This window comes from Condylura cristata, unplaced genomic scaffold (genome assembly GCF_000260355.1).
Source record: "Condylura cristata isolate star-nosed mole 26May11 unplaced genomic scaffold, ConCri1.0 scaffold00041, whole genome shotgun sequence".
NCBI lineage: Eukaryota > Metazoa > Chordata > Mammalia > Eulipotyphla > Talpidae > Condylura > Condylura cristata.
Window position 1 is genome coordinate 4,284,894 of NW_004567142.1, and position 26,500 is coordinate 4,311,393.

At 52.9% G+C, this 26,500-nt stretch overlaps 4 protein-coding genes across 4 annotated transcripts in view; all 4 read left to right on the forward strand.

Annotated features, from left to right (window-relative positions):
* Nucleotides 1-1,305, forward strand: part of GRIN2D (glutamate receptor, ionotropic, N-methyl D-aspartate 2D) — a gene marked incomplete at its 5' end in the record, with an annotated part of 29,611 nt that extends 28,306 nt beyond the window's left edge. Inside the window, one exon of the mRNA XM_004694253.1 lies at nt 1,267-1,305. Within this exon, the coding sequence (XP_004694310.1) occupies nt 1,267-1,305 (39 nt within the window). The remainder of the gene's footprint in view (nt 1-1,266) is intronic.
* Nucleotides 1,306-2,173: 868 nt separating this feature from the next.
* On the forward strand, nt 2,174-9,478 carry GRWD1 (glutamate-rich WD repeat containing 1). The gene is made up of 7 exons (XM_004694252.2): nt 2,174-2,514; nt 2,670-2,787; nt 2,928-3,087; nt 4,758-4,971; nt 5,110-5,252; nt 5,368-5,565; nt 6,188-9,478. The coding sequence occupies exons 1-7, from the start codon at nt 2,328-2,330 to the stop codon at nt 6,503-6,505; spliced, it is 1,338 nt and encodes a 445-aa protein (XP_004694309.1). The 5' UTR covers nt 2,174-2,327; the 3' UTR covers nt 6,506-9,478.
* A 1,743-nt stretch (nt 9,479-11,221) lies between these two features.
* KCNJ14 (potassium channel, inwardly rectifying subfamily J, member 14) lies at nt 11,222-15,033 on the forward strand. Its single transcript, XM_004694251.2, has 2 exons — nt 11,222-11,954; nt 13,351-15,033. The coding sequence occupies exons 1-2, from the start codon at nt 11,247-11,249 to the stop codon at nt 13,942-13,944; spliced, it is 1,302 nt and encodes a 433-aa protein (XP_004694308.1). The 5' UTR covers nt 11,222-11,246; the 3' UTR covers nt 13,945-15,033.
* Nucleotides 15,034-17,616: 2,583 nt separating this feature from the next.
* On the forward strand, nt 17,617-25,895 carry CYTH2 (cytohesin 2). The gene is made up of 12 exons (XM_004694249.2): nt 17,617-17,798; nt 18,633-18,780; nt 18,880-18,946; nt 20,144-20,262; nt 21,409-21,489; nt 21,933-22,045; nt 22,129-22,277; nt 22,717-22,828; nt 24,969-25,045; nt 25,212-25,283; nt 25,380-25,534; nt 25,617-25,895. Exons 1-12 carry the CDS (start codon nt 17,780-17,782, stop codon nt 25,702-25,704), a joined length of 1,200 nt encoding a protein of 399 aa, XP_004694306.1. The 5' UTR covers nt 17,617-17,779; the 3' UTR covers nt 25,705-25,895.
* Nucleotides 25,896-26,500: the final 605 nt, after the last annotated feature.

The window sequence follows — 26,500 nt, forward strand, 5'->3', positions numbered from 1 at the left end:
CCTCCCGCCGCCGGCGCCCACCTCGCGCTCGCTTGAGGACCTCAGCTCGTGCCCTCGCGCTGCCCCCGCACGCAGGCTCACCGGGCCTTCCCGCCACGCGCGCCGGTGTCCGCACGCTGCGCACTGGGGGCCTCCACTGCCCACCGCGTCGCATCGGAGACACCGGGGAGGGGACCTGGGTACACGCAGGGGCTCGGCGCACTTCTCCAGTCTTGAGTCCGAGGTATGACGCGGCCGGGGGGCCCTATTCGCCCCCTCGGTCAGCGCAGGCCACAGCCCGAGGGGGCACACGAAATGGAGAGGACCCGCGTGGGTTGGGAAGAAAAAAATGGAACTAGCCGGACCCCGCCTGGAGCAATGTCCTGCGTCCCTCGTTTTGGGGATGCTGCGACCGGAGGGGCTTGGTCCCCCTACATCTCATGCGGCCAGAGAGCAAAGGGCGGGGATCTCAGAGCCCACTGGACTTTTTTTTTTAAACCCGACAAGGGCTTTTTAATGTCACCAGATGAGGCGGGAGGTGGGGGGGTCACGCCACGCCCGCGCCCCACCCCCACGCCCGGGGCCGTGGCCCCCACATCACTGTGCAGCTCCCCGGCCCTAGCCACGCCTCCGGGGAAGCCCGTTTTTAACCTTTCATCCATCGGGACTCAAAACTGTGAGACGCGTTCACCAAACTGTGACCCCAGACCTTGGCCCTGCCACACAGAAACCCCTGACCCCAGACTGTGACTTCCGACCCCTAAAAATGGTCATCCGACCCCAGACTGTGACCCCGACCCCAAACTGTGACCCAAACCCCAGACTGTGTCCCTACCAGACTGTGACCCTTGACTACAAACCGTGACACCCCCTCCTTTACCCACCTCTGTCGCATTTACCTTTTCTAACCTAGGACACTTCCCCAACAGAAGCCCTGCCTTTCCCTGCCCCAGCGTTGATCCGGACCTTAACCTTGCCAACATTTCCCACCCTGTCATACCTCACTACTGGTCCCAGGTGCCACCAACCACATCTTCTCCAAATTCAACCCTTATTTGTGATCCTGCAAGTGATGAACCAGCAGACCCATAAAAGTCTCTTCCCAGATCTCCAGCCGGGTCTGGAGCTGTGTTGTGGAGGAGAGGGTCTGAGAGTCCACACTCACCACCAACCTGCCTTCCCACTCTCCTGTTCCACATTGCAGTGTTTGGAATAAACCATGTTTTTATGCCTCCTCATTCCAAGTGTGAACTCCTGGTCTGTCTTTCAGCCATCCTCCCCCCGCCCCCACCCCCCGAACCACGCAAATTTCTTCCGAGGGAATAGAAATGAAGAAAAGTTCCACAGAGTAAGAGGGGACAAATAAAGCAAAAGCAGAAACCTAGGAGGAAGATGGGAGACAAAGACCTATAAGGAGGTGGTGAGAAAAGACCCTGAGAAGGGCAGGAGCAGGGGAGAAGTGGTGAGAGATTCGAGATCAAAACATTTTAGGATCAAGTCTAGGGTTCCATTCCTATGGTTACCGGCAGTGAGGCTTGCTGGATTCTTAATATCCTATTCATGCAAGCTAGTAGAGTGTCCACTAAGTGCAAGTCAATACACCAATACAAATATCTTGAGTGCCATTAATCCCGTCAATGAGTATCTATTTGTAATATTTCATTATTCCAATTAGCCAAGCCTCTGGTGCTGATGGGCAATAAAGTGTCGCAGCACTTGTAATAGGGACTTCCAGAGCGTGGACTTTCTGATTTAGTGCTCACTCACCATAGTTGCAATGTGAACACTTCGTTAGGCAACTTGACTGCCCCTAGAGGGTAGATTCAACCGACTAACTTACATGTAATAGCATCCTGTCTATACTAAAGCACTTTTAAGTAAATTAAATCCATCATAACAAGAGGGGAGAAGAAACCGGCTTCATTGGACCACGGGGATTAAAAAAAAAAACAGTCTCCCTACCAGTAAAAGCTCTTGTTTGCACACAGAATAATTAATTTTTAAGTGGAAAACAAGCACAGGCAGTCAAAGGTGGAACACAGAATACTGGTTCCGTACGCCTCCAGTTGATATGGGGAGAGCAGCTCTCTTACAGAACTACAACTCCCAGGAGGCCTTGCCAGTGCCCAACCGGAAGAACGCCCCAAAACTACGAAGCGGGTGGAATTTCTCGGTGTCCTCAAACTACTGTCGCTAGGCTTGGACGCCATTACCTAGTTCTCCTTAGCATCTCTTCCTGAACTGGGAGGTTTCCAAGGTAACTGCAGCTGGGCAGCAGCGGGATACAAGCGTAAGTGACGCTCGGAAGTGACGCTCTCCGCTTGCGCCGGCAGTAAGTGTCTTCGAAGATGGCGGCGCGCAAAAATAAGCGGCGCACGTGTGAAACTGGGGAACCCATGGAGGCTGACTCTAGCGACGCCGCTTCTGAGGGCTCGACCCAGGTGTACCTCCCTGGCCGGGGACCCCCGCTGCGTGAAGGAGAAGAGCTAGTCATGGACGAGGAAGCCTACGTGCTCTACCACCGAGCGCAGACTGGTAGGGCTGGACCCCCGGACATCTGAGCGCAATGGAAGGAGGGCACTGGGATTCTGGGTCCTGAGAGGTCCGCGCTTGAAGGAGGCGGGGTCTGACGCCCCTCTGGCGCTTAAGGGTATGCCTCTCTAACTTTCCACCCCTTTTTCCATACCCAGGAGCCCCATGTCTCAGTTTCGACATAGTCCGGGATCATCTGGGAGACAGCCGGACAGAATTGCCTCTTACACTTTACCTCTGTGCTGGAACTCAGGCAGAGAGTGCCCAGAACAACAGGTACGTGGGCGCCTGAGGCTTTCTTAGACCAGGAGTCTGAGTCCTAGCCTCTCACTTCCTTGGGACCCAAGATTTCCACCTCCTTCTCCCCTAAAGATTCTGTCATCTATTGCCTCACTCATCTTACACTTTCCCCCCAGACTAATGATGCTTCGTATGCACAACCTGCATGGGACAAAGCACACAACACCAGAGGACAGTGATGAAGAGGAGGAGGAAGATGAAGAGGATGAAGAGGAAAGGAAGCCCCAGCTGGAGCTGGCTATGGTGCCCCACTATGGTGGTATCAACCGAGTCCGGGTAAATACAGTTCTAGTAGCCTGCTCTACAGGTGCTGAAGTACACCCCAAAGCCCCAGATCTACACCCTGACATTTCATGTCCTTCAGCTTTTAGAAGTGTCTGACACATGATTTTCTATCTTAGATTACATGTTTCTTTTTTATAATTTTCATTACATGTTATATACTATGGGTTGTTTCTACTTTCTTCATCTGTGAAATGGTGAGAATTCTAAAATTCTTGAGTTATAAAACTTCGTGAGTGGGGATGATGTGAGAATAAAATGGAATCTGTTATTTCAACTGAAATGCAGTTGTTTTGGGTACCTACACATAAGAGTTGGTTGTAGTGTGACATGTGGTGTTTTGTTATTGTTCAGAAATTGTAGTGGACTGTGAGGTTACTCTGAGCTTTAGAGTTATTATCCCCATTCCACAAATTTATGTGTAAGTTAAATGACACCAACAAATTAAAATGTATGCACAGCCCTTGGGATTGCTTTTGACCCATAAGCCTTCCTAGATATTCCCATTGAACTGTAATGTTTCAGGGAGTTTTCTAGGCACTAGGGGATTAACAGGAAACAAAAGGGCTGCTTGCATAAAGTTTACATGCTCTTGCAGGAGGGAACAAGAACAGACTAAATGTGTTATCTGTCCAAAAATAAAGCAAAGTGAGGCAGCGAGGGCATTCCTTGGGTGGGGTGGCTACTGTAACTCAGTTAAACTCTGCGTGTTAAACACTGTAGTTGGGAAGTACTTGTTTTTAGAGATAATTTTTCATAGGAATAATTTTTTCACAAGAAGTAAGGGAGTGAGCCAAGGATAACTGTGGTAAAAGATTTTGCAGGCAAGGAAAAATACAGAGCAAGTCTCTGGAGTGAACTTGACATGTTTGAGGAGTTTCAAGGGAAGCTGGGGAGGTCAGTGTGTCTAGGGAGGAGTAAATGAGAGTGACAAGATTTGGGGGCACGCGTGGGGCACACTATTGTTGTAGACCATTTTAAGCGCTTGGCTTTCACTTGGAAATGAACTGAGGCTAGATGAATGTGATTTGTGTTTTACAGGGATCCCTCTGGCTGCTATGTTGAGGATAGACTATAGGGAGGCAAGAGCAGAAGTAGGTTGTAAGAGTGAGGATCTCGGGAAGGATGACATCAGTAGTAGTATAAGTCACTACAAGAGAGCAGTGAATTAGGAGTGATATATTGTCTGTGTAGCCAGTGTAGATGGCAGGTGTGAAGAAGAGAGAAGTCAATTAAGTCTATCACCAGGAATTTGACTTTAGTTTAGAAAGTTGAATTTAGGGGAGAGGTTAGCACTCAAGGCTACCATAAACCTTGAAATTAGTAGGGTCTCCTGGTGAGTACACATGTGGAGGCCCGAGAGCTGCCAACATTTACAGGGTGACAGGTCTGAGACACTTCTGAGGGCTGATGGAATGAATCTCCATTCCTGGAAATCTGAAAGGATTTTGTCCTCCCCTCATGATGGCCACTACGCCAGTGTGGGAACTATCTCAGGTATCACACTGCTCTTGTGATCTGTGACTCCTTACCCCAGAGGGCCGTGGTCCTGGTCCTGAAGGGTCTGAGGAACTGTGGTTCTGTTCACAGGAGCACTTGGAGCTGTGGTCACCACACTGAGCCACCTGCCCTAGCCGTTCATCTCCCATCCTCTTGCTCCACAGGTATCATGGCTGGGTGAGGAGCCAGTGGCTGGGGTGTGGTCAGAGAAAGGCCAGGTGGAGGTATATGCGCTGCGGCGGCTTCTGCAGGTGGTAGAAGACCCCCAGGCCTTGGCAACCTTTCTCCGGGATGAGCAGGCCCATGTGAAGCCCATCTTCTCCTTCGCCGGCCACATGGGCGAAGGCTTTGCGCTAGATTGGTCCCCCCGTGTGCCTGGTGAGTCTCTGGGTTGCACACTGGGTCCTGGAAGGTGGGAAGAAGCAGTATCCATGGCAGGGGAGTTGGTAATCCTCCAGAGAGGGTAGTGAGCTGGGGCCAACTGAGACGAGGTAGTTTCCCGACTCCTTTCCCCAGGGCGTCTGCTGACTGGTGATTGTCAAAAGAATGTCCACCTCTGGACGCCAACAGATGGTGGCTCCTGGCACGTGGACCAGCGACCATTCGCAGGCCACACACAGTCTGTGGAAGACTTGCAGTGGTCTCCATCTGAAGACACGGTGAGGGGAGTTGGGGGCAAATCCTAGTTAGAGGGCACTAAAAGAGAGGGCAACCCACCTCTCTGAGACCCAGTGGGGCATCCATGGAGATCAACTCAGTTTCTGCCTGTGCCAGGTATTTGCCTCCTGCTCTGCTGATGCCTCCATTCGTATCTGGGACATCAGGGCAGCCCCCAGCAAGGCCTGCATGCTCACCACCACTGCTGCCCACGATGGCGATGTCAATGTCATCAATTGGAGCCACCGGGAGCCCTTCCTGCTCAGTGGTGGGGATGACGGGGCCCTCAAGGTCTGGGACCTGCGGCAGTTCAAGGTACCTTCCCAAGTAGACACCTGAGGCTAGAGAAGCTCTTGTGCCCAGCAGCCCCTCAAGTTTATGGGTTTTTTCTCCTTCAGTGGTTTTGTACACCTAGCGAGGAAGGCTTGTGGCCAGTGTGGGCTCACTCACTTCACTAGTGGGGAGTTGACAAATCTGAAGGCCTGGGATGGCAGAGTCAACATCTCAGATCCGCCCCAGGGGATATGGTGCAACTGATTGTACTGCCCAGAGGCCAAAGCTTCTGGGAGTTGTAGTGTTTCTTTCAGCGGCTTTTGGCTGAGAACTAGGGCCCAGCCCACTCATTGCAAAAGAGGGAATTGAGGCACAGAAAGGGCAGTAAAAATTGCAGCTTGTGGTTCCCTGCTGTATTTGAAGAACCTCACCCTCGCCCTTTTACAGGAGAGGAAACAGATGTGCCAGGGTGAGGGTTTTGTGAACTGGGGCTAATCCAGCAGCCCCCAGGACGCCCTCTCCATTTTAGAGAAGCTGGGTTGATGGAGTCAAAGGGGTAGAACCCTGGTCAACTTGCAAGGCTGAAGAGGGGTGGGGCTTTGCCTGGGTCACCCCAGGAGTCAGACTACAGTGCTCATAGGCCCTGATTTCCTTCTTCCCATAGTCTGGCTCCCCTGTGGCCACCTTCAAGCAGCACGTGGCCCCCGTGACCTCCGTGGAGTGGCACCCCCAGGACAGCGGGGTCTTCGCTGCCTCCGGTGCAGACAACCAGATCACACAGTGGGATCTGGCAGTAGAGCGGGACCCTGAGGCAGGTGACCTGGAAACCGACCCAGGACTGGCAGACCTTCCCCAGCAGCTGCTGTTCGTGCACCAGGGAGAGACGGACCTGAAGGAGCTGCACTGGCACCCACAGTGCCCTGGGGTTCTGGTCAGCACAGCCCTGTCCGGCTTTACTGTCTTCCGCACTATCAGTGTTTGAGGTGGTGGTGCAGCGCCGTGCCAGCCTTCCCATCGGGAGCCGCAGCCGAAGCTGGTTTCCCAGGAAGGGACTCAGTCAGATCTGCCGAGCGTGCCCCATCCCAGAGGACTTTGATCCGCCAGGATAGATTGTATTTATGATTGTTCTCTAAAAAGATTTGTTTGGGTCCGGTGGCCCCCCTCTGCCAAAGGAGGTAGTTTCACCTGTTTCTCTCAACTTACTTGGTTTGGCTTAGTGCTGCCTCCTCCAGGGGCCTGGGTTGGATCAGGGGCCTGTGAAACCACTGCCGCCCGCCTGCTGACACACTCCTGCTGGTCGCATGTTTCCCTCGGGCCTAGTGCTGTGACTGTTGACAGTTGTGGCAGTGGCTTGACCTGCAGGGCCTCGGCCCTGGGACGCAGCTCTGGCTGCTGGTTTCCCCTGGGAACTCGAGTGCCGTCGCCTGCCTGATCACGCCTGAGGGATGGGTTCCTCCCAACAGTCTGGGCTTGTACCTTGACTCAGTAAGCCAGGTTGGGCTAGGAATTCCCAGCTTGGGTTGCATGAGCCTCTTTCCTGTGGAAAGACAGACACTGCAGGAAGAGTGTCGGCGCTGCTGGGGTCAATAAAGAACCAGCGCAAGGCCTGGTGTGTGAGTGCGAGGCTTGTCTGTCTGGCCACTGCCCTCTGAAACAGGAGCAGGAGGCAGGAAGGTGGCACCCTACTGTCCTGGGCCACTAGAAATCCGGCCTTCAACCCACTGGGTATTCCTTTCCCCATTTGATTCCATCTGAAACTCATTCTAGGTCCCCGGCAGAGCTAGCTCACCTGTGACATCAACATTTTAAAGCTCCGTCTAGGGCAAAGGAACCTCCCTCCCCCACCATTCGTTTGTTCCCTACCACTGTCCCCTTCACCATTATCATATTGCTTTGTCCATGCCCCTCTCATCTCCACCCCAGTTGTATTCTATCTTTGTGTGTCTCTGCCCTACCCCAACCCCCCCCTTCTCCTCTGCCACTGTCTCCTCTCCAGCTTTCTTGGGCTGCAGCCCAGCCACTCTGCCTGGCCTTTCTCCCTGGCTCCCCCTCTGCGGCTCTGGGCTGGCCCCACCTCCTGCTCCACCCCCCCAAGCCAGGTCTCTGATCCTCCAGTGGACACAGGTCGGTTGGTCTGTCGGGCACCCGGCACAAAGTCCCTGGGGCTAGAAACAGACAGCAGCCCCTCAGCACCCACAGAAGCTTCCCTTTGGTCCTGGCACAGGAGTCCCTGGTGGAGGGCATGGGGGTGGGCCGCCCCACCAGGTAAGTGCCTCTGGGCTGCCCCAGCGTGGGCCTTGGGCCTAAGAGCCATCCCATGTCCTTTTGCCCCCCCCCTTCCTGCTTCAGGGGACTCTGCCTCCACATTCCCCCATTCTTGTTCTTCATCTCAGTGACAAAAATACAATCCCTATCCCCCAAATCTGATCTCACCTCTGTTTCCTTTCTAACTTGCCCTTTCCTACTGTCTGTCTCATCAGGAACGTCTACCCATCTCTGGCTCTTCTGACACTGTCCCCTCCCTTCTTTCCATCTTTTCAGCTCCTGCCTTGAGTTCTTTTCCTAAGAAGTAGTCTAGTCTGCCTGTCTTTCCTCTGCTCTCTGCCCTGGGCCTGACCCCCGCCCCCATCATGTGCTCCTCTCCCCCTCAGCCGCCCTGCAGATCCACTGCATTCCTCCTCTTAGACCTCCTCACAGGTCTGCCTCTTAGCACCGTCTCTCCGTGTTCATCTCTGGCCTCAATATCATTTTCAGCTTCTCTGCCCATATCTCTTTCTGCCAACCTCTACCCTCCAACCTACTGCCAGACCCGTGGTAGGTGGGGAGCCAGGAGAACACCCAGGGTGGTGGGAATGGCATGGAAATGTTTCCTTTGGGGGAAGGGAAGTGGTGGCCAAGGGGCAGGGCTTCTTGGCCTCAGATTAGACAATGACTTTGACACCAAGTTCATTCACCTTAAGCCCTGCGTCTCCTTTATATGGAAACGTTAAGCTTCTCTTGCAGGTTGGGGCAGAGATGGGGGAGGGATGGAGGAGGAGGACTTGAGGCTGTGGATCCTTTTCTCTCCCATCCCACCTTTATGAGAAGTGGAGGTAATGAGCTCCAGTCACATCCACTGCCTGTGAATTGAGTCATACTGGACATGAACCGCCCCCCCTCCCCAGAGGTAAAGAGCCCCATCTGGCTGTGTGGCATGAACAGGGTCACACCAGCCTGGTGGGTGAAGGTAGGACTGGGATTTAGGAGGCAGAGCCCTGGGTTGGAAAGATCCCAAATGGTACTCCATTCCTGGCACTGCCTGGGTTTGGCCAGGCCTCTAAACCTGTTCACCAAACTGAAATGGGGCAAGGGTACTGACGTCCCAGTGTCCTGAGCAGTAAGGTGAGTGGACTGTGGGCACTCAATGAGCAGGGTCATCTTAAGTGCACAGGGCATGTTTGGTGAGGTGGTCTGGGTCAGCGATCAGGCTCTGGCACCCAAGAAGCCTAGGTGGGCATCCAGTGTCATGCCCACCAGGTACTGAGACAAGGTTTCTGGTAAGAGATGAGGACATGGGTGTAGGGTACAGCCAAAAGGGGCTGCAGATGTAGAGGTCATAGCTTTCAGCAACTGGCCTGTTTCTCCTTTTCAGAACAGTGTCTAGCACCCCAGGTAATTACCATCATGTGCTCAAGTCCACTCTAAGAGCCTCAGCATCATCCCATGGAATGGGCCTACTGACACTCCATACGGTCACTGGGGTAGAGGGTACCTTCTGGTGTAGACCATGACTTTAGCTAACAGCCTCTGAAGTCCATGAGGAGCCCCAGAGTCTGGCACCAGGGACACCTGTTCTTTAGGTGCTTGGTAAATGTGATGGAACTGTATGCAAAATATGTAATCCCTGGGCCCTTCCTGGGGGCGCAACAGGTTAAAGCACAGCACCACGAAGCTAGTCACAGTTGCTTCAACACAGAGTTTGATCCCCAGCCAGGGAGGTGACCCACATAGTGCAGCAGACCTCACCTGTCTCACCCACGGCTCCCCTCAGCAGTGTACTTCGTCGATCTGCATGTTCTGCTCCCCACTCTGTCTCTGGTGATTCCTCTCACCACCCCTGCACCTCTGGCTTGTACCCCAGTTTTGTAAGCATAAATAAATAAACCTTTAAAAAATACATAACCCCTGGCCCAGACAAGTGCCAGAAGGCTCTACCATGCCAGATGTTAACCCTACAAATAGAATTCACATACCATACACTTCATACATTAAAGTATAGAAATGTTCTTTTAGTATACTCACAGAATTGTGCAACCATCACCACAAATAATTTGAGAACACTTTCATCACTCCAATAAGAAATCCCACATCCTTTGGCTTCCCAGTTCCCCCACCTAGGCAGCTCCACTCTACTTTCTCAATTTATAGATTTGCCCATTCTAGACATTTCCTAGAAATTACAGCCCTCTACTAGGTGTGCTTCTGTGCCTGGCTTTGTTCACTCAGCATCATGTTTTTAAGCTTCCTCCTGTAGTGTCTATTGGAACATCATTCCTTTTCATTACTGAGTAGTTCCATTGCTTGGATGTTAACTAGCCACGTTTCACATTCATCCTCTGGTGCACATCTGCATTGTTTCCATCTTCTTGCTCCTATGAATAAGGCTGCTACTTACACTGGCATACAGTGTTTGCATGGACATTCATTTTCGTTTCTCGTTGCTGGATAACTACCAGTGGGTCTGCTGGGTCATGAGTTTCAGTCATTTGAGGGGCTGTCAGGCTGCTTGCCACTGAAGTGGCACCACTTTACCTCCCACCAGTGGGATACTAAATTTGCATCCCTACTAACACTTGTTATTTTATTAGTATAGTCATCCCAAATGGGTGTGCCATGGTAGCCTATTGTGCTTTTGATTTGTACTTCCTGCTGGCTTGTCATGTCAAACATCTTTACATATGCTGATTGGCTCTTTGGCTATCTCTGTGAGTAAAAGTTCCATTCAAATTTTTTAATTCCACAGTCTTTTTATTATTGAGTTGCAAGGGCTCTTTATATATTTCAGGTGCACATTGCTTAGATACATGACTTGCAGCTACTTTCTCACATTAGTGGGAGGGTCTTGGAAGTAGAAGTCTGATGAACTGGAAACGTATCCTTTTTGTGCTTTCTGAGCCTGTTTTGGATCCTGGATCTCAGAGCCCCCGCCTCTCTCTCCACCCTGGCTCCATGTTGAGAAGCAGTTACCATTTAGTCTCTTAAGGGCATGGATACTGGAACTAGACAGAGGGTACTTAAACCCCAGCTGACTTAGCTGTGACCTTGTGCCGTTACTTCAACATTCTGTTCCTTCTTCCCCTCATCCATCTAATGGGGATCCATCTAACGTCTACAAGTGGCTGGTTGCGATACTCCAAAACATAAATTCATGTAAATGGCTCACTACAGCACCTGGCACTGAATGTTGGCGTGCCTGGTACTCACTATAATACTGTATGGCTGCACTGTTACTCTTCTTGCTGTACAAGCGTCTTCACGGCTGATACAATATGGCTATTTTGACTTGCAAGGAGACTATCAACCTACCCACTTGCCATATGCAGTCCCTGAGGCCCAAGGAGATCGCCTGGCGAAGCAGCCTGTCTCTTCCTGGCACCACCCTGATGTCGCCTCCCATTTTTTTTTCCTGCAGGTTTGGGGCGCCCGCCCCCCACTAGGCCGAGTGGAAGGGGTGGCCCTGCCCAATGGGCCTGGCCAGGGCCCTGCGCCGCCTTAGCGGCGCCCTGGAGTCAGGGGACCCCCAGGCATGCGATGAGGAGGAAGCTGGGCCAGGGCTGTGCCGCAACGGGTGGGCGCCTGCACCCTCGCCAGTGGGGCGGAGGCGCGGGCGCTTTGTCAAGAAGGATGGCCACTGCAACGTGCGCTTCGTGAACCTGGGCGGCCAAGGTGCACGCTACCTCAGTGACCTGTTCACCACCTGCGTAGACGTGCGCTGGCGCTGGATGTGCCTGTTCTTCTCCTGCTCGTTCCTTGCCTCCTGGCTGCTCTTTGGTTTGGCCTTCTGGCTCATCGCCTCACTGCACGGTGACCTGGCCGCCCCACCGCCGCCCGCGCCCTGCTTCTCCCAGGTGGCTAGCTTCCTGGCCGCCTTCCTTTTCGCGCTGGAGACACAGACGTCCATCGGCTACGGTGTCCGCAGCGTCACCGAGGAGTGCCCGGCTGCTGTGGCCGCAGTGGTGCTACAGTGCATTGCGGGCTGTGTGCTCGATGCCTTCGTCGTGGGCGCTGTCATGGCCAAGATGGCCAAGCCCAAGAAGCGCAACGAGACACTGGTTTTCAGCGAGAACGCGGTCGTGGCGCTGCGGGACCACCGCCTCTGCCTCATGTGGCGCGTGGGCAACCTGCGCCGCAGCCACCTTGTAGAGGCCCACGTGCGGGCCCAGCTGCTGCAGGTGCTGGCCGATCCTGGCAGGGCCGTGCTCCCAGAGGGAGGCTGGGGTTAGAACCCCGGGGGATTGTGTGAAATGGAGGCAGAAGGGTGGGTGGGTGTCAGACCGGGGACTACAGCTTGCCCCAGTCTCTCTGGCACCTACTCTCCCTCTGCCCCTTTTGGACTGAGCTGTGTTTCTGACAGTTGTGGGAGGTGTATACCCAAGAGGGAGGTCTGTGACCAGGCCTTCCTGGAGGCCTGGACTTGACTTGCTGCCTGACTCGAGGCCAAGCTCCTATGGGACTGCCCTGATGTAGGCCTGGAGATAGGGTGCTGCTCACACCTGCAGAGCAGGTGAACCCAATTCTTCATGGCCTCTGAGCCTGAAGTCCCTGTGCATTTATGGGAGAATTCATGCCTCTCCTCCGGAGCCCAGTCTCTTCTACCAGCCTCCCTTTTGGAGGAAGGGGTAGGGGTCGGGGGAGATTGGGAAACACTTTTGAACTATAGCTTAGCAAAAATGACAACTCTCCTTGGTCCCTCGGGTGCCCTGAGAAAGGTGCCTTAGTGTTTCTAGAATCATGGTCAAACTGCCCAAACATCTCCACAGTCCCAAAACATTAGGGTAGCTGCTCTGCCCGAAATGTTGATATTTAAGAACACTGAGCTGAAGCTGGACTTGGGTGAGGGGGCCAAAGGTAGTGGGAAACATCTGAGGTCTCCCCGAGACAGTTGCAAGAAACATCTGAGGTCTCCCCGAGACAGTTGCAAGAAATCCATCTCCTTTGCTGAGACACCAGAATCATGGCCAGGAGGGATACCATCTCTCCCAGAAAGCTGTGAGTGCTATTGCAGGCTGGGAGGTGGGGATGGAATCAGGGGTAAGAGTGGGAACTACCAATACCTAGCCTAGGGAGGCATGCACCCCACCCCACCCCATCCAGACAAACACATGTACACACAATGGAGTGGGTGGAGGAGTTTGTAGCTGCTTTGGAGGTGCGGATAGCCCGGGGCTAGCCTGAGACATTGGCAAATACAGGGTATTGGGCCTAGATTGCCATCGAGGTTTATCTTTCTCTAGCCACAGACTGAAAGCCATTTTTCTCTCCCTCTGTTCCTTCTCCAACTGCCTTTTGTCATTCTGTTGCCTCTGCCCATGCCACTATTACCCTGTCCTTTTCTTCCTCTTTCTTCCCCTCTGGTATCTATCCCCAAATCCTATGTATGTCTGGCCACCATCCTGTCCTTCCCGATTGTCTGTCCCCTCTCTCTGGAGCCACCATCCCCTGTCTCTGGGCCCATGTCCTTGCACCATGCCCATTCTTGCTCACTTTTGCTGCATTTCTATCCCTTTCTCTCTCTGCCTGTCTCTGTATCCTGCTGCCTGTCTTTGGTTCCCCCATCTTTCCCTGCAGCCTCGAGTGACCCCAGAGGGTGAGTACATACCACTGGACCACCAGGACGTAGACGTGGGCTTTGATGGTGGCACCGATCGCATCTTCCTTGTGTCTCCCATCACCATTGTGCATGAAATCGACTCTGCCAGTCCTCTGTATGAACTAGGACGTGCTGAGCTGGCTCGGGCTGACTTTGAGCTAGTGGTCATTCTGGAGGGTATGGTTGAGGCTACGGCTATGACCACCCAGTGTCGCTCCTCCTATCTCCCTGGTGAGCTGCTCTGGGGCCATCGGTTTGAACCAGTACTCTTCCAACGTGGCTCCCAGTATGAGGTCGACTATCGCCACTTCCATCGCACCTATGAGGTCCCAGGGACACCTGTCTGCAGTGCCAAGGAGCTGGATGAACGGGCAGAACAGGCTTCCCACAGCCCCAAGTCTAGCTTTCCTGGCTCTCTGGCTGCGTTTTGTTATGAGAATGAACTTGCTCTGAGCTGCTGCCAGGAAGAAGAGGAGGAAGAGGCCAATGAGGGGGATGAGGCAGGGGCAGAAGATGACGCTGCTAGCCCCCAAATGCTCTCACCAACTCTGGCACTGACCCTGCCCCCATGATGTAAGGTGGTGCCCACCATTTGTACCTTTCCCCAGCTGTAGCAAGATGGAGAGACTAGGCCTACTCCTGAGACTGGGGAAGGTGTATTCCACAACTGACAGTCCTGACGGATAAATGATTAGCTGGTGAGGTTCTGCCTTTGCCTGATGGACCCACCAGGGAAATGCTGAACCCTGAATCTTCTGCATACTATGCTCTTTCCTGAGGTCCACCGTTTTATCTGCTCCATTCCTCAATCTCATCAGAACTGAGGAATCCAGAATTCTGAATCACCCAAAAGGCAGAGACTGTGGTTCTAGTTTCCTCTGTATGGCTGGTTTGGGTGGTTGAGCAGGGTTGGGAATCAATGGTATAGATTACCTCCATAGGAGGAAGTCAGTAATGCTTGAGCAGCAACAGAGTTCAAGAGTTTATTGGTGCGGAGTCAAGGGACTATTGCTTCTAGACTTGTCAATCAAGTGGTTAAAAAAATATTTTTTTACCACCTTGGCAGAAAAGTTATTGAATGCCCCAAGTACTCAAGACTATCATAATTGACCAATGATAAGGAATGTTAATTACAAGGTAAGAAAAGAACGTGTGGTTCCAGAAAGCCCAGGAAGTTTAGATTCAGTGACTCTAGATGGACCATGGACGCGAGTACTGGACCTAGAGAGTCAAACTACTCCAGAAACTAAAGAATTGTGCTTTAGAATGTACAAAGCAGTGATGAGCCTATGGGTCTAGGAGGATTGAAGTAAGAAAATAGGAGTTCTTGATATGAGACCATTAGCTGTAGACTACCCACCCAAGAAGATAATCAATGCTTCTAAATGATCCATAGGTTTTCTCGTTTTTTTTTCTTCTTTTAAGTGCCATTCCAGAATATCCAAAGGAATCAGAATTCTGTGGCTCTGTATGGATTGCAGAGTCATGGAAGGAGTGGCAATGCTCTAGCATTGCTAGATTTGCTAGTCTGAGATTTGCTAGTTCCACTTTACCCAATGGAGTTGAGATGATGTGGTTGTGTAATGCCAAAAGGAATCAAGTGGTGCAGTGGGTTAAAGCAGCACTGTGAAGCTAGCGAAGCTACTGCAACACAAGTTTGATCCCCAGCCAGGGGGGTGACCCACATGGTGTGGCAGACCTCTCCTGACCCACCTGCTGCTCCCCTCAGCAGTGTATCTCAGTCATTCTGCCTGTTCTACTCCCCAATGTCTCTGGTGAATCCTCTTACCCCTCGCACCTCTGGCCTATACCCCAGTTCTATATGTATAAATAAGTCTTTAAAAAAAAAAAGAATCCAGTCCCCAGGGTTCCAGAGTTGTCTGTTCTAAGAAGTGGATTCAGGATTTGAAAAACAGCATTCTGAGCTGATTATAAGGCGAGGGCCCAGGGAAGACTGGGTAACAAGGTCAGTTAGTGGGCAAAGGCAGAGAGAGGTTCAAGGTTGGTGAATCTCCAGTGCTCTGGAATCCTATGCTAGTCATGTGTGTCTATTTCTTAAAGAGTTATATGTGTGTGTGTGTGTTGTATATGTATATACATATATGTAATATAAATACAAATATCTATCCCCCTAGTTCCTGCACAAGAGTTCAGTGCTAAACTTGGGCTAATTGTAATGGAATCCTTTACAAAGATCCAGGGAGCTTTGCTCTGAATCCCAGCTCTGCCCCAACTTGCTGCTTGACTTTGGGCAAATTAGTGTATTCTCCTGCCTTGTTCCCCATCTGTAACAATGAGGCATTGGAACTTGAAATTTTCTGAAGACTCTTCCACCAGGATGATTCCAACATTCACTGAGGGGTGGTTTGGGGGGGAGGAGGTGAGACACCTGGGGATTTCCTAGCTCTCCATGGTGCTGGAACCTGGCTTTCTACAGACAGCTGGGATATGGGAAATGTCCTTGTAGCTCAGAATCTGTCTGAGTCATCACAGAGCAGGTAAGGGGTTGCAAGGGCTGTCGCCAGAATCACCTCCTCCCCATTCAACTTGGGGGGGCATATAAGGGAAAGAGGAGGTAACTTTGAATACCAAAGGCGTTCGAATACATGTCTAGAGGGAGAGCTAACCCCAGGTTAAATCACTGGGAGCCTAGGTGGTATGTCTTTGAGTGTTTGTGGGGCATGGTCCTTGTGTCATGTCCCTTGCCCATGTTGTTATCTACCTAAGTGCCCAATAGGCTGGGAGCCAGCCGCAGAAGGACTCTGTGCCAGAGGGAGGACACGTTCCTGTCCCAGGACCAAGGGTAGCACTGTCATTGCTCATCAGCAGCCTGCAGTGCTGCATCAACTCAGATCTCTCTGGCTTCACCACCTCCCTTTATCCTTCAGAATCCCCTTGTAATACAGGATAGGATTAATTAGCTGAGTGCTCTCCCTACCCAGCGTGTGTGTTTGGGGGTGTGTGTGTGTGGGGGGAGAAGGCAATGGAAATGCAGATATGGAGAAGGATGTAGGGCAAAGGACCAGGAAAAGGGTTCTGTTTGGGAGGACGAATGACTGGCAAAGCCTAGGTTTTAGGGAGCAGAGCCATGGCTGCTCATAAAGGTCAGTGAGGGAATTAGAAAACTCTGTGTCTAATCTATCATCTTAACCAGGTCCTGGCCTTGAATCCATCCTCAAACTGCCTATCCCAGGGACAAGCCAATAAGCACAAGGACCAGACAGCTCTTCAGACTTGATTAGGAACCTACCCATGACAGGGATGCCCAGGCTCTCAATCCCAGCCAGGCCCTCGCACCAGCTGTGTATGAAAGGAAAAGAAGTGAGGAGGAACAGCCTCAGATTTGGGAGGACTCTGAGATGAGGGGGCAATTTAAGAAGATCAAGAGTAGGGGAAGAGGGGACAACCTGAAATAAGGTGAGCTGGAGAAGAGGGCAAAACCTTGAGAAGGGAGGAGAATCAGAATGGGAGAAAGCTGAGAAAGGGTACGTTTTCTTAGGGAGCAGATGCTAAGCTAAGGGAAGTTTTGGGAAGTGAGAGGAGCCTGAGAAGCAGAGGGCCCTACCTTGTTTTCACTATATTTGACCTTCCCCTTTCTAATTCCCCATAACAGATACCAAATAGGGAAGCATTTGTGAGAATAGGTCTTTTGTTTCACTACTGCTTGACTCTGAAGAGGCTAAAATGGATGGAGAATTGTGGAAGGGTAAGAAAAGGGTCTAGAGATAGGAGAGGCCAAGAAGAAAGGCCAAATAAAGTTGAGCCTAAACGATTCTCGGTTGCCTGGCAACTGCTAACGTGAAAAGCTCGGAGGTGGGGTTCACAGAAACAATTGGCAGCTGTGACCCCGCCCCTTGCCAACCGGACGAACAAAGCACCGCCCCCCCAGTAACATTCACAAAAGACCGAGCTTAGTTGCAAAAGCGTGAAGGTTTTGCGCAGGCTCAGTGCTCTCTACTTCCGCACCGTCCCTCCCACACGCAAGTCCTTTCCGAAGCTTTTCATTGGCAGGCCAGGCAACAAAGTGCCCTTATTTGTTTCGGAGGCGGGGCTACTATCCCTACCCTCATCCTGATTGGCCTTACGGACCGTCTACCTCCAGCTGAACAGGGTTACGTTTGCTCCTCGTGCGTCTATTGGTTTTTGAGGATGAAACTTTGGTGTCAGGGGCGGAGCAAGCAAGAAAGCCTGACGTGGATTGGATGGTGTCAAAACGGGAGGCGGTCCCTACTGGCGGGGCGGTTAGGAGGCGTAGGGAGAGTCTTTTCAGCGCTGAGGACTGGCGCTGAGGAGGCGGCGGTGGCTCCCGGGGCGTTTGAGCGGGCTCATCCGAGCCCGCGGGCCAACGCGGATCCAGGCCCGACCGGCGGGACTGCCCCGGACTCGCCGCGGGCCTTCCTAGCCGCCATGGAAGACGGTGTCTATGGTAGGTCGGAGAGGGGCGGGGCTGACTGAGAGCTGGGCGCTTTGGTCCAGAACGTTCAGCGGCGCATGTCCCCACGGCGCGCCGCGTGGCAACGTTCGGGCCTCTTCTCTTCGCTTTTGTGGGGCCCGTGGCTGGCTTCCGGCGGTGCCGGAGACCGGGGCGTTCCAGGCCATTGTTTGGGCCGAGTCTGTTTCCGGTGGCGGCGGGAGGGGGCGGGATGGAGCGGTGCAGACGAGACCGGGAAGAAACCATTGCTGCTGGAGGGGCCGGGCGAGCCCAACGCCTGCTGCTGGGAGCGGGAAGCGGGGCTGCGGGTTGGGGGGGCGGCGAGAATCTACAGAAACACAGCCGAGGCGGGGGTGGAACTCTTCGATGCCCCGCCCCCTTGCCATCAGCTTCTCCTGCCTTAGTTCCATTTCATGAACCCAAGAGTCTGGACACCCAGACCGGTCTTTGCTCAGTGTACCCACGAACCCACGCCCCCAGCCACTTCGCGGGGAATGGAGGCAGAACGACAAGATCTCGTACCCGCTCCAAGTAAATGGACCCAGAAGTTCACACACCCAGTCCTTTCTTCCCTCAGACCTGAGTTCGGGCTCTCAGTTCCCCTTCTCCCTTAGTCTCAGGAGTCCAGACTCTGAAGCCCCTCATCCCCACGACTCAGGAGTCTGTAGATATTTGGCTTTCCTAGAGTAAAGGATCCAGATCCAACGCTCATATTCATCTCCCAAGTCTAGGAGTCCTGCCCACCACAGGCCGGTGCTCCCCTAGATTGCAGGAATTCAGATTCTCAGTCCCCAGAACTGAACTCCAATCCCTGATCCCGGCCTCCAGAACCCCCAGACCTGACTCCGGAGGAGCGGATGGAGCTAGAGAACATCAGACGGCGGAAGCAGGAGCTGCTGGTGGAGATCCAGCGCCTCCGGGAGGAGCTCAGTGAAGCCATGAGCGAGGTGGAGGGTCTGGAGGCCAATGAGGGCAGGTGAGGGCTGGGGCAGAGAACTTTGGGGTCATGAGACCTGGCCAGGGCCACGGAGGGCTCAGACATTGACTGTCCATCTCCCGCTCTCTGCCCCTATAGTAAGACCTTGCAGCGGAATCGGAAGATGGCAATGGGCAGAAAGAAGTTCAACATGGACCCCAAGAAGGTACTTGAAGCCACACAGGGCTGGGATGAGTCACGCAGATAGCTAGGCAGGGGAGGTCTTGGCTCCTCCAGGTTTCAGAAGTATGTTGGTTAAAGGTCTGCCTTAGGTGGTCAAACTAGTGGGGCATGGATCCAGGTAATGGTCTTTTTGTCCTCTGGAACCGAAGAGTTCCAGCCTCCTGACTTTTGCTTGTGCTGTATGCTATGTTGGAGTTCCTCTTCCTCTTTCTGCTCAGACTTCTGGACCCACTTCTCAGAGTCACCTAGAGTCCAATGAGGAACTTCAGTCTGATAGGGAACATAGGAGGGCTGACCAGTGCTAGGATAAAAAGATGGTATCAGGGCCTTGACATTCAGAGGAGGGAGCTTAGTGGCATCAGGGGGGATTTCCTTGAGGAGGGAACATTCAGTTCAGGTTTCAAGGATGAGTCTGTTCACCACGTGGAGGGAAGATGTTTGTTTATTCAGATACTTACTTTACACCCATTTCCTGGGGCCTGTTCTTGTGCTGGGCAACACTGGGGACCCAGGGAGTCCCTGGACAGGACACACACACAATCCAGAGAATGTGAGCTATAAGTACAGTAGAGGTCTTTACTGCATAGGGAGGTCTGAGAAGCCCTAGTCCAGCTTGAGACTTGATCCTCACAGCACTTGATGGACTGCAGTCTACCAACGTTTCTCACTTCTCACTCAAAGCAGTTGTGGTTTGTTCAGTCATTCAACAAACATTGAGCTCCTATTCCTTGCCAAACCCTGTTCTAGACAATGGCAGAGGGAATAGTAGGTATGAGGTGGAAGGGATGGAAATTAAAGACCTGGGAGGAGACTGAAAATGAAGCCTGGCCTTGCTCTGTTAAAGGTATGGGCCTCCCTGGTGGCACAAGGGATTTAATCTTAGCACCATCAACCTATCACCAGCCACTGCAACATGAGTTCAGTCCCCATCCAGGGATCTGACCCACATGGCACAGCAAAACCTCCAGCTTCTACGCTGCTCTCCTCAGCAGTGTATTTCAGTATATCTGCTTGCTCTGTTCCCTACTCCCCATTCTGTAGTGGATCTTCTCCACCCCCTGCACCTCTCACCTGCACCCCAGTTCTTGTGCATATGAATAAATTAATGTTTTCTTAAAAAAGGGAGGTGGAGGAAGTGGTTTTCTGGCCCTCAGCACTGAGACCTGTCCCTACCCCCCAGGGGATCCAGTTCTTGGTAGAGAATGAACTTCTGCAGAACACACCTGAGGAAATTGCTCGATTCCTGTACAAGGGTGAGGGCCTGAACAAGACAGCCATCGGGGACTACCTGGGAGAGAGGTGAGACCCTTCTACCCAGCTCTTGACCCCTCCTCATGCCCATGTGCCCTTGGTCTGCCCTTCTACCACCAGCCCCTCTCCTCCCAAGAGGAGGCCTTGACACATTTGTTCTCTGACTAGATTCAGAAGAAAGGACTGACCCAGGGATCTTGGGGAGTCTGGGGCATCTGGGGATCATGGGAACTATTTGAGCATCTGGGGGACCTGAAGGCCTTCTTGTGGCCATTTGGGAAGCATGGGAACTCTCCATTTATGCGAGGGAACAGTGGAGAACATCTGAATTTTCTGGTCACCTGGTATGCATGGGAGCTGTGTGGACAGCTCAGAAGTATGGGGACTCTGCACATCTTGGAGTTTGAGGGTACATGGCCTCTGGATATGAGGAGTATGTGGGGACCACTGGTGGATGTCAGGGGTTCCAAGAGATTTATGGACATCTGGCATGCATGTGGACCATCTGTAGATGTCAGGCACGTGGAAGCTATCTAAATATTAAGGTGAATGGGGACCTTCTGTGACATCTAGGGAGCTAAGCGCCCATCTGTAAGCTTCTGGGGTGTGTAGAAACTGAATGTCTGGGTTACTTAGGGGTTTTGTAGCCCTGTGGGTTGTGTGGAACTTTTTTGATATCTGAGGAGCTTAGGGTCCATCTGTGGACATCTGTGGTACACTGGGACTGTCTGTTGATGTCTAAGAACTGTTCGTCTCAGGTATATGAGACCATCTGCACATATCTGGGGTATTTGGGGACTGTTTGTAGATTTCAAGGGGATGTGAGACTGTTACAAATGACTGGAAACCATCTACGGACCCTGGGGTTTGTGGGTGCGGTGTCCAGGAATCTGGGGCCCATGTTAACATTTGCAGAACCCGGGATCATGTGAGAGAGCTGAGGGTAGGCAGAGGCCACATTTGCTGCATTTTCCCCAACTGTCCAAACCAGGTTTCTTGCAGCAGATGGTCCTCCCAAGAGTGAGTCTGAGTGTCCTTGCCTCAGTGCCAGGCTTGTGACCACACCAAAGTTTGACCTGCAGCAGAGGCAGCTGCTGTGCTGATGAAGTGGGCAGTCTCCCCAGTACTTTGTCTCCTGCCACTCCCACCTCATTGTGCTGCTTCCGGTATATGACTTTGTCCCTGTCCTCCCAGGGAAGAGCTGAACTTGGCAGTGCTTCATGCCTTTGTGGATCTGCATGAGTTCACAGACCTCAACCTGGTGCAGGCCCTCAGGTGAGTAGGGTGAGTGGCTGAAAGGGCAGCCATCAAGTGATGAATCCAACAAAAAAGGAACAAAACTTTGGATATTGATTGCTTTCATAACATAAAAGTTCACCACAGGGCCTCCTGCAGGCATAGCTATGGCTAGACGTTCAAATAGTATCAGAAAGTGAACTTCCTCTAGCTCCTGGTTATGCTTGTTACTGTGCTGGCATAAAAGCCCCAGTTACTGTTGAGTTTTCTTAGCTGGAAGAAGGAAGCTGTTGCCATATACATCCACCAGTCTTATGGCCAGTGCTCATTGGTCAGACTGGATCGCATGCCTCTCAGGCAGCCATAAGGCCACGCAGTTTAGGGCTCATAATGGCCCTGTTCGTTTGCCTAACACTCACCGGAGCTGAGAGTGGAGAGAGCTGTATCAGCATGGCCATCCTCACTGGCCCCTCTTTAACCAGGCAGTTCCTTTGGAGCTTCCGCCTCCCGGGAGAGGCTCAGAAGATTGACCGGATGATGGAAGCCTTTGCCCAGCGATACTGCCTGTGCAACCCTGGGGTTTTCCAGTCCACTGGTAAGCTTGAAACCTGGGCCTGGGGAGGAGGGCTCTGGGGCCCACAGGCTGAGGTGGTTATCTGACGTCACTGTCTGGTGCAGACACGTGCTATGTGCTGTCCTTCGCTGTGATCATGCTGAATACAAGCCTCCACAACCCCAACGTCCGTGATAAGCCAGGCCTGGAGCGCTTTGTGGCCATGAACCGGGGCATCAACGAGGGTGGAGACCTGCCCGAAGAGCTGCTCAGGGTCAGCCTCCTCTCTGCTCTTCCCGCCCCCCCGGGGTGTCCCAGAACCAGAGCTACCCCCTGGGATTCCTACCCACCAGAGGTCGTGGCGATGCCAACTGTGTTTCTTCCCCTGCCTTGCTGTTGCTCTCGGGCCCCCTCACTTTCAGGGTCTTGGCTGCTCTGTCATTCTTCACCTGACTGGCTGTTGGGGAAAAATGGGCTAGCTTTTCCAAGTGTCTCTGCCTTTCTTTTTTCTTTTTTCCCTCCTGTTTCTCTTCCCTGGGCTTCCTCCCTTTTGTCTTCTGCTTTCCTTTCCTCCCAGTCTCTACTTTCCCCCTTTCCCTCCTTCCCTCGTTGGTCTCCTCGCTTCCCTGGCTGCTGGAGCATCCTCATCTCCCCTGGCAGCCCTTGGCAGGTCCCAGGGGATTGAGGTTGCTGACAGTGCCTTTGCCCCTCAGAATCTCTATGACAGCATCCGGAATGAGCCCTTCAAGATTCCAGAGGATGACGGGAATGATTTGACCCACACCTTCTTCAACCCAGACCGGGAAGGCTGGCTCCTTAAGCTGGGTACGTTTCCTCATGACACCATGGGCTGTCTCTGGAGAGAACTTGGTGGGCCTGGGCTCAGGACTTGGCTTCCACACATCTACTGTGTGACTTTAGGCAAGTGACTGGACTTCTCTGAACCTGTTTCCGTCTACAAAACAGGGCTGAGAACATCATCCAGTCTGTGTGCTGGACCCAAGCACAGAACCTGATCCAGAGAAGGGTCTCCATAAATGTTTGGCGTGAAGGGCAGGGCTAGGGAGCATCCCAGAGGTGGGATCAGTGAGGGAGGCCTTGAAACCCACAATACCTGTGAGCTCGGGGTCAGTTAGCAGGTATCTCCCTCGTGGGTTTATTTGAAGATGCGGGTGGTCCTCGGCCCTGGCTTTGGCAGCATCGCCTGGGAGCAGCTTTGAAAACCCAAGTGGTAAGGCCAGATTCTGGAAGTCAGGATCGGTGGGGCAGGATAGCACATTAACCCTGTTGAGAGCTCCCCGGCTGCCTCCAACACACAGCCAACGTCAAAAGCCACTGACTTGGCACCATGCCTGATAATGGTGGGTGCAGTGGAAACATTAGTCTCCCAGTGATTGACCAACTCAAGGAGACAATGAGTCAGCCAGGGTAGCAGGAGGGAACTTCCAGCCCAGGTAGGACTTTACTCCCTCCAGGTCTCCCCCTCGCCCGTGTAAAATTTCTCTTGTCAAGTCCTAGTTTTCTCAGCCAGAAATGTCCTGGTAGCCCCACTCCCTCCAAATGCAATTTATACTTTCCAGCATTCCTGTGGGAAGTGTGCATTCCTGCATCAGCTTCAGGAGGTGGTAGATCTGGGGGGATTTAGAGTCTCGAGGCCTAATGGTGCCTCTGACTCTGAGCAGGCAGGAAACTTCACTAGCAACAACTTCCTGTCCCAGCCTGCTCAGTAGCAGTCCAGCAGCCATAGGGCAGAGGTGGCCTTGTACCCAGACTTCTGCATCTTTTTACTTGGTGGCAGCCAGGAAAAGGTGCCTTTCTTTAAAAGGTGGCACAACGGGTTAAAGCACAACACTAAGAAGCTTAAGGCACTTCAGCCTGAGTTCGATCCCCAGCCCCAGAGGTGACCCACATGGCGCGGCAGACCTCTCCTGACCTGCCCGCTGCTTCCCTCCCTCAGCAGTGTACTTTGTCAGTCGGCCTGTTCTGCTCCCCACTCTGTCTCTGGTGAATCCTCTCACCACCCCTGCACCTCTGGCCTGCACCCCAGTTCTGTGTGCATAGACAAACCTTTAAAAAAAAAAGAGTCTAATTCCACAAAAGGAACTGGTAATTGTGATATTAGTAAAGCCACTGTTACATTATTTAATCTTTCTAGAACCAAAAGGAACCATTTTGAAGCAGGAAGCTGTGGGTCTCCAGACTGGAGCCCAGAAAGGTCAAGAGGTGGTCTTGAGGTCACACAGGCAGATTGTGCTAGGCAGAACTGAGATCCCGCTCCAAATTGAGACCTAGAACATCAGGGGGGAGGGGGGTTTCCTCCCATCTGTGGGGAGAGACCTCTTCACTGTGGGGGCTGGGTTGGTGGACAGAGGGGATCAGAGCCCAGCACTGCCTCACTGTATCGGAGGCCACTGCTGTGGGACTTAGTACCCTGGACCTCCCCAGGAGGGAGAGGGTCTGGCCCTCACCCCCTCATGTGGATGTAACTGGTTTTCTTCCCTTTCTCTCCCTCCCTCCCTCCTCTTCCTCCATGTCTCTCTGTCCCACCCCCACACTTTCCTTCCTGCATCCTCCATATTTCTGTTGCCTGTGGCTCTTGGGGGCACCCCATTCCTCTGCCTTCTCTTCCTCGCCTGGTCCTGCCTGCTTTCTCGCTGTCTGCCCCAGGAGGTAGGTACACGGCTCATTTTCTCTCCCCAACACTACACCAGAAGAGGGGACCCCTAGGAGGAGGGGGCTGAGGGTTGACAGACAGGCTTAGAAAGCCTAGAGCGTTCACTGGGGGTGGGCCTGTTCCCAGCCCAAACACCCTGTCCCTGCTTGTCTGTCTCTTCCCACACGTTGCTTTGTCCTGAGCCCCAGAGCCCAGCCTCCCTGCTGTTCTGCTTCTCACTCCCCTCCCTGCCCCTCAGAGGCCCTGTCCCCCCTGTTGAGCCCAGGCCCCCTCCCACCCCTTCCCTTTCAGGGGGCCGGGTGAAGACCTGGAAACGGCGCTGGTTTATCCTCACTGACAACTGCCTCTACTATTTTGAGTATACAACGGTGAGGGCTGGGCTGCCTGTCATCTGGAGTGCTGGGAGGAGGGGCTGGGTGGCTGTACTTCGGTTCCGGAGGAGGGGGGAGGCCAAGGGCTGGACTCTGGGGTCTGAGGGAAGAGTGGTTGGAGTGAGCATTTGAAAATTGAGTTCTCTCCAACTTGCTCCTCCAGGACAAGGAGCCTCGAGGAATCATCCCCCTGGAGAACCTGAGCATCCGAGAGGTGGATGATCCCCGGAAACCAGTAAGACCCTCTCTGTCCCCCTTTCTGTTGTGGGATGGGCCTCCTGATCCTGGGACTGGCTCTCACCTGTCATTCTTCCTTTTCCGTGTCCTCCAGAACTGCTTTGAACTTTACATCCCTAACAACAAGGGGCAGCTCATCAAAGCCTGCAAAACAGAGGCGGATGGCCGGGTGGTTGAGGGGAACCACATGGTGTACCGGATCTCCGCCCCCACGCAGGAGGAGAAGGATGAGTGGATCAAGTCTATCCAGTGAGCCTGGGCTCCAGGAGTCCTTGGGAGGAGGGGGTCCAGACTCCTTGGGCCTCACCATTTTGTCCCTCCCCTTCTGCAGGGCAGCTGTGAGTGTGGATCCCTTCTATGAGATGCTGGCAGCAAGGAAGAAGCGAATTTCTGTCAAGAAGAAGCAGGAGCAGCCCTGACCCTCTGCCCCCACCCCATTATTTATTAGGGAGCTGCCCCGCCTGGGTGGCCGGACCCCTGGGCTCTGGGGCTACAGATCCTGGTTTCCCCATCTGGAAAAGTCATCACCTTTCGCTCCTCTCCTTTGTAATTAACATGCGGTTGGTAATCTTATTAATTATTTGACCACTGGTGACCTGTGTACCCTCTCATTTTTGAGGTTGACAGCTGAGGTGCTTGGTAGAACTGGCCCAGCAGCCCTGTCATTAACCAAGCTGGGGAGCGTGTCCTGTTCCTGTCCCCTCCGTTGCTGACTTTCATAGGGCAGGAGCAGATGCTGGCAACCCTGGCCAACAGAGGGCAAAGGGAGAAGCTGAAGGCAGCTCCTGGAGTGTGGAGTTAGAATTGTGCAGTGACTTAAGCAGGTGTAGGAGGCCAGGGTGAGGGTGTCACTTGACCACCAGGAGCCAGATGCTTATCCCTTCCATTGATGGGACAATGGGATCTAGAAGAGCTAGGATGGCCTGCTCTGGATGTGGGGGTGGGAGGATAAATAGAATTGGAAGGGAAGGAAGAAGACAAGATTGTTAAAATGGGTGGGGAGGCCTTGCTCTGTGTGCCCACTGGGAGGTTGCTGGTGTCTTGAGTGAGCTAGAAGTGGCTTGGGGCAGGTGTTTGAGGCTAATATGATGGCTCTGTGACAGGTGGAGTGATTTAGAGGGCTTCTCAGCCACTAGAGGATCATCCTTTAAAGATTTTTCACCTTGGGTAAACAGCCATGAGAAGCTGCCTTTTCCTAACAATTCCTTTGCCAGG

Coding starts and splice junctions, on each gene's coding strand:
- CYTH2 (XM_004694249.2), top strand. Junction 20,263..21,408: donor GGGGACTACCTGGGAGAGAG/GTGAGACCCTTC, acceptor CTGTCCTCCCAG/GGAAGAGCTGAACTTGGCAG. Junction 25,284..25,379: donor TGGATGATCCCCGGAAACCA/GTAAGACCCTCT, acceptor CGTGTCCTCCAG/AACTGCTTTGAACTTTACAT.
- KCNJ14 (XM_004694251.2), top strand. CDS start 11,247: ATGGGCCTGGCCAGGGCCCTGCGCCGCCTTAGCGGCGCCCTGGAGTCA. Junction 11,955..13,350: donor TGCGGGCCCAGCTGCTGCAG/GTGCTGGCCGAT, acceptor CTTTCCCTGCAG/CCTCGAGTGACCCCAGAGGG.
- GRWD1 (XM_004694252.2), top strand. CDS start 2,328: ATGGCGGCGCGCAAAAATAAGCGGCGCACGTGTGAAACTGGGGAACCC. Junction 5,253..5,367: donor GGTCTCCATCTGAAGACACG/GTGAGGGGAGTT, acceptor TGCCTGTGCCAG/GTATTTGCCTCCTGCTCTGC. Junction 5,566..6,187: donor GGGACCTGCGGCAGTTCAAG/GTACCTTCCCAA, acceptor TTCTTCCCATAG/TCTGGCTCCCCTGTGGCCAC.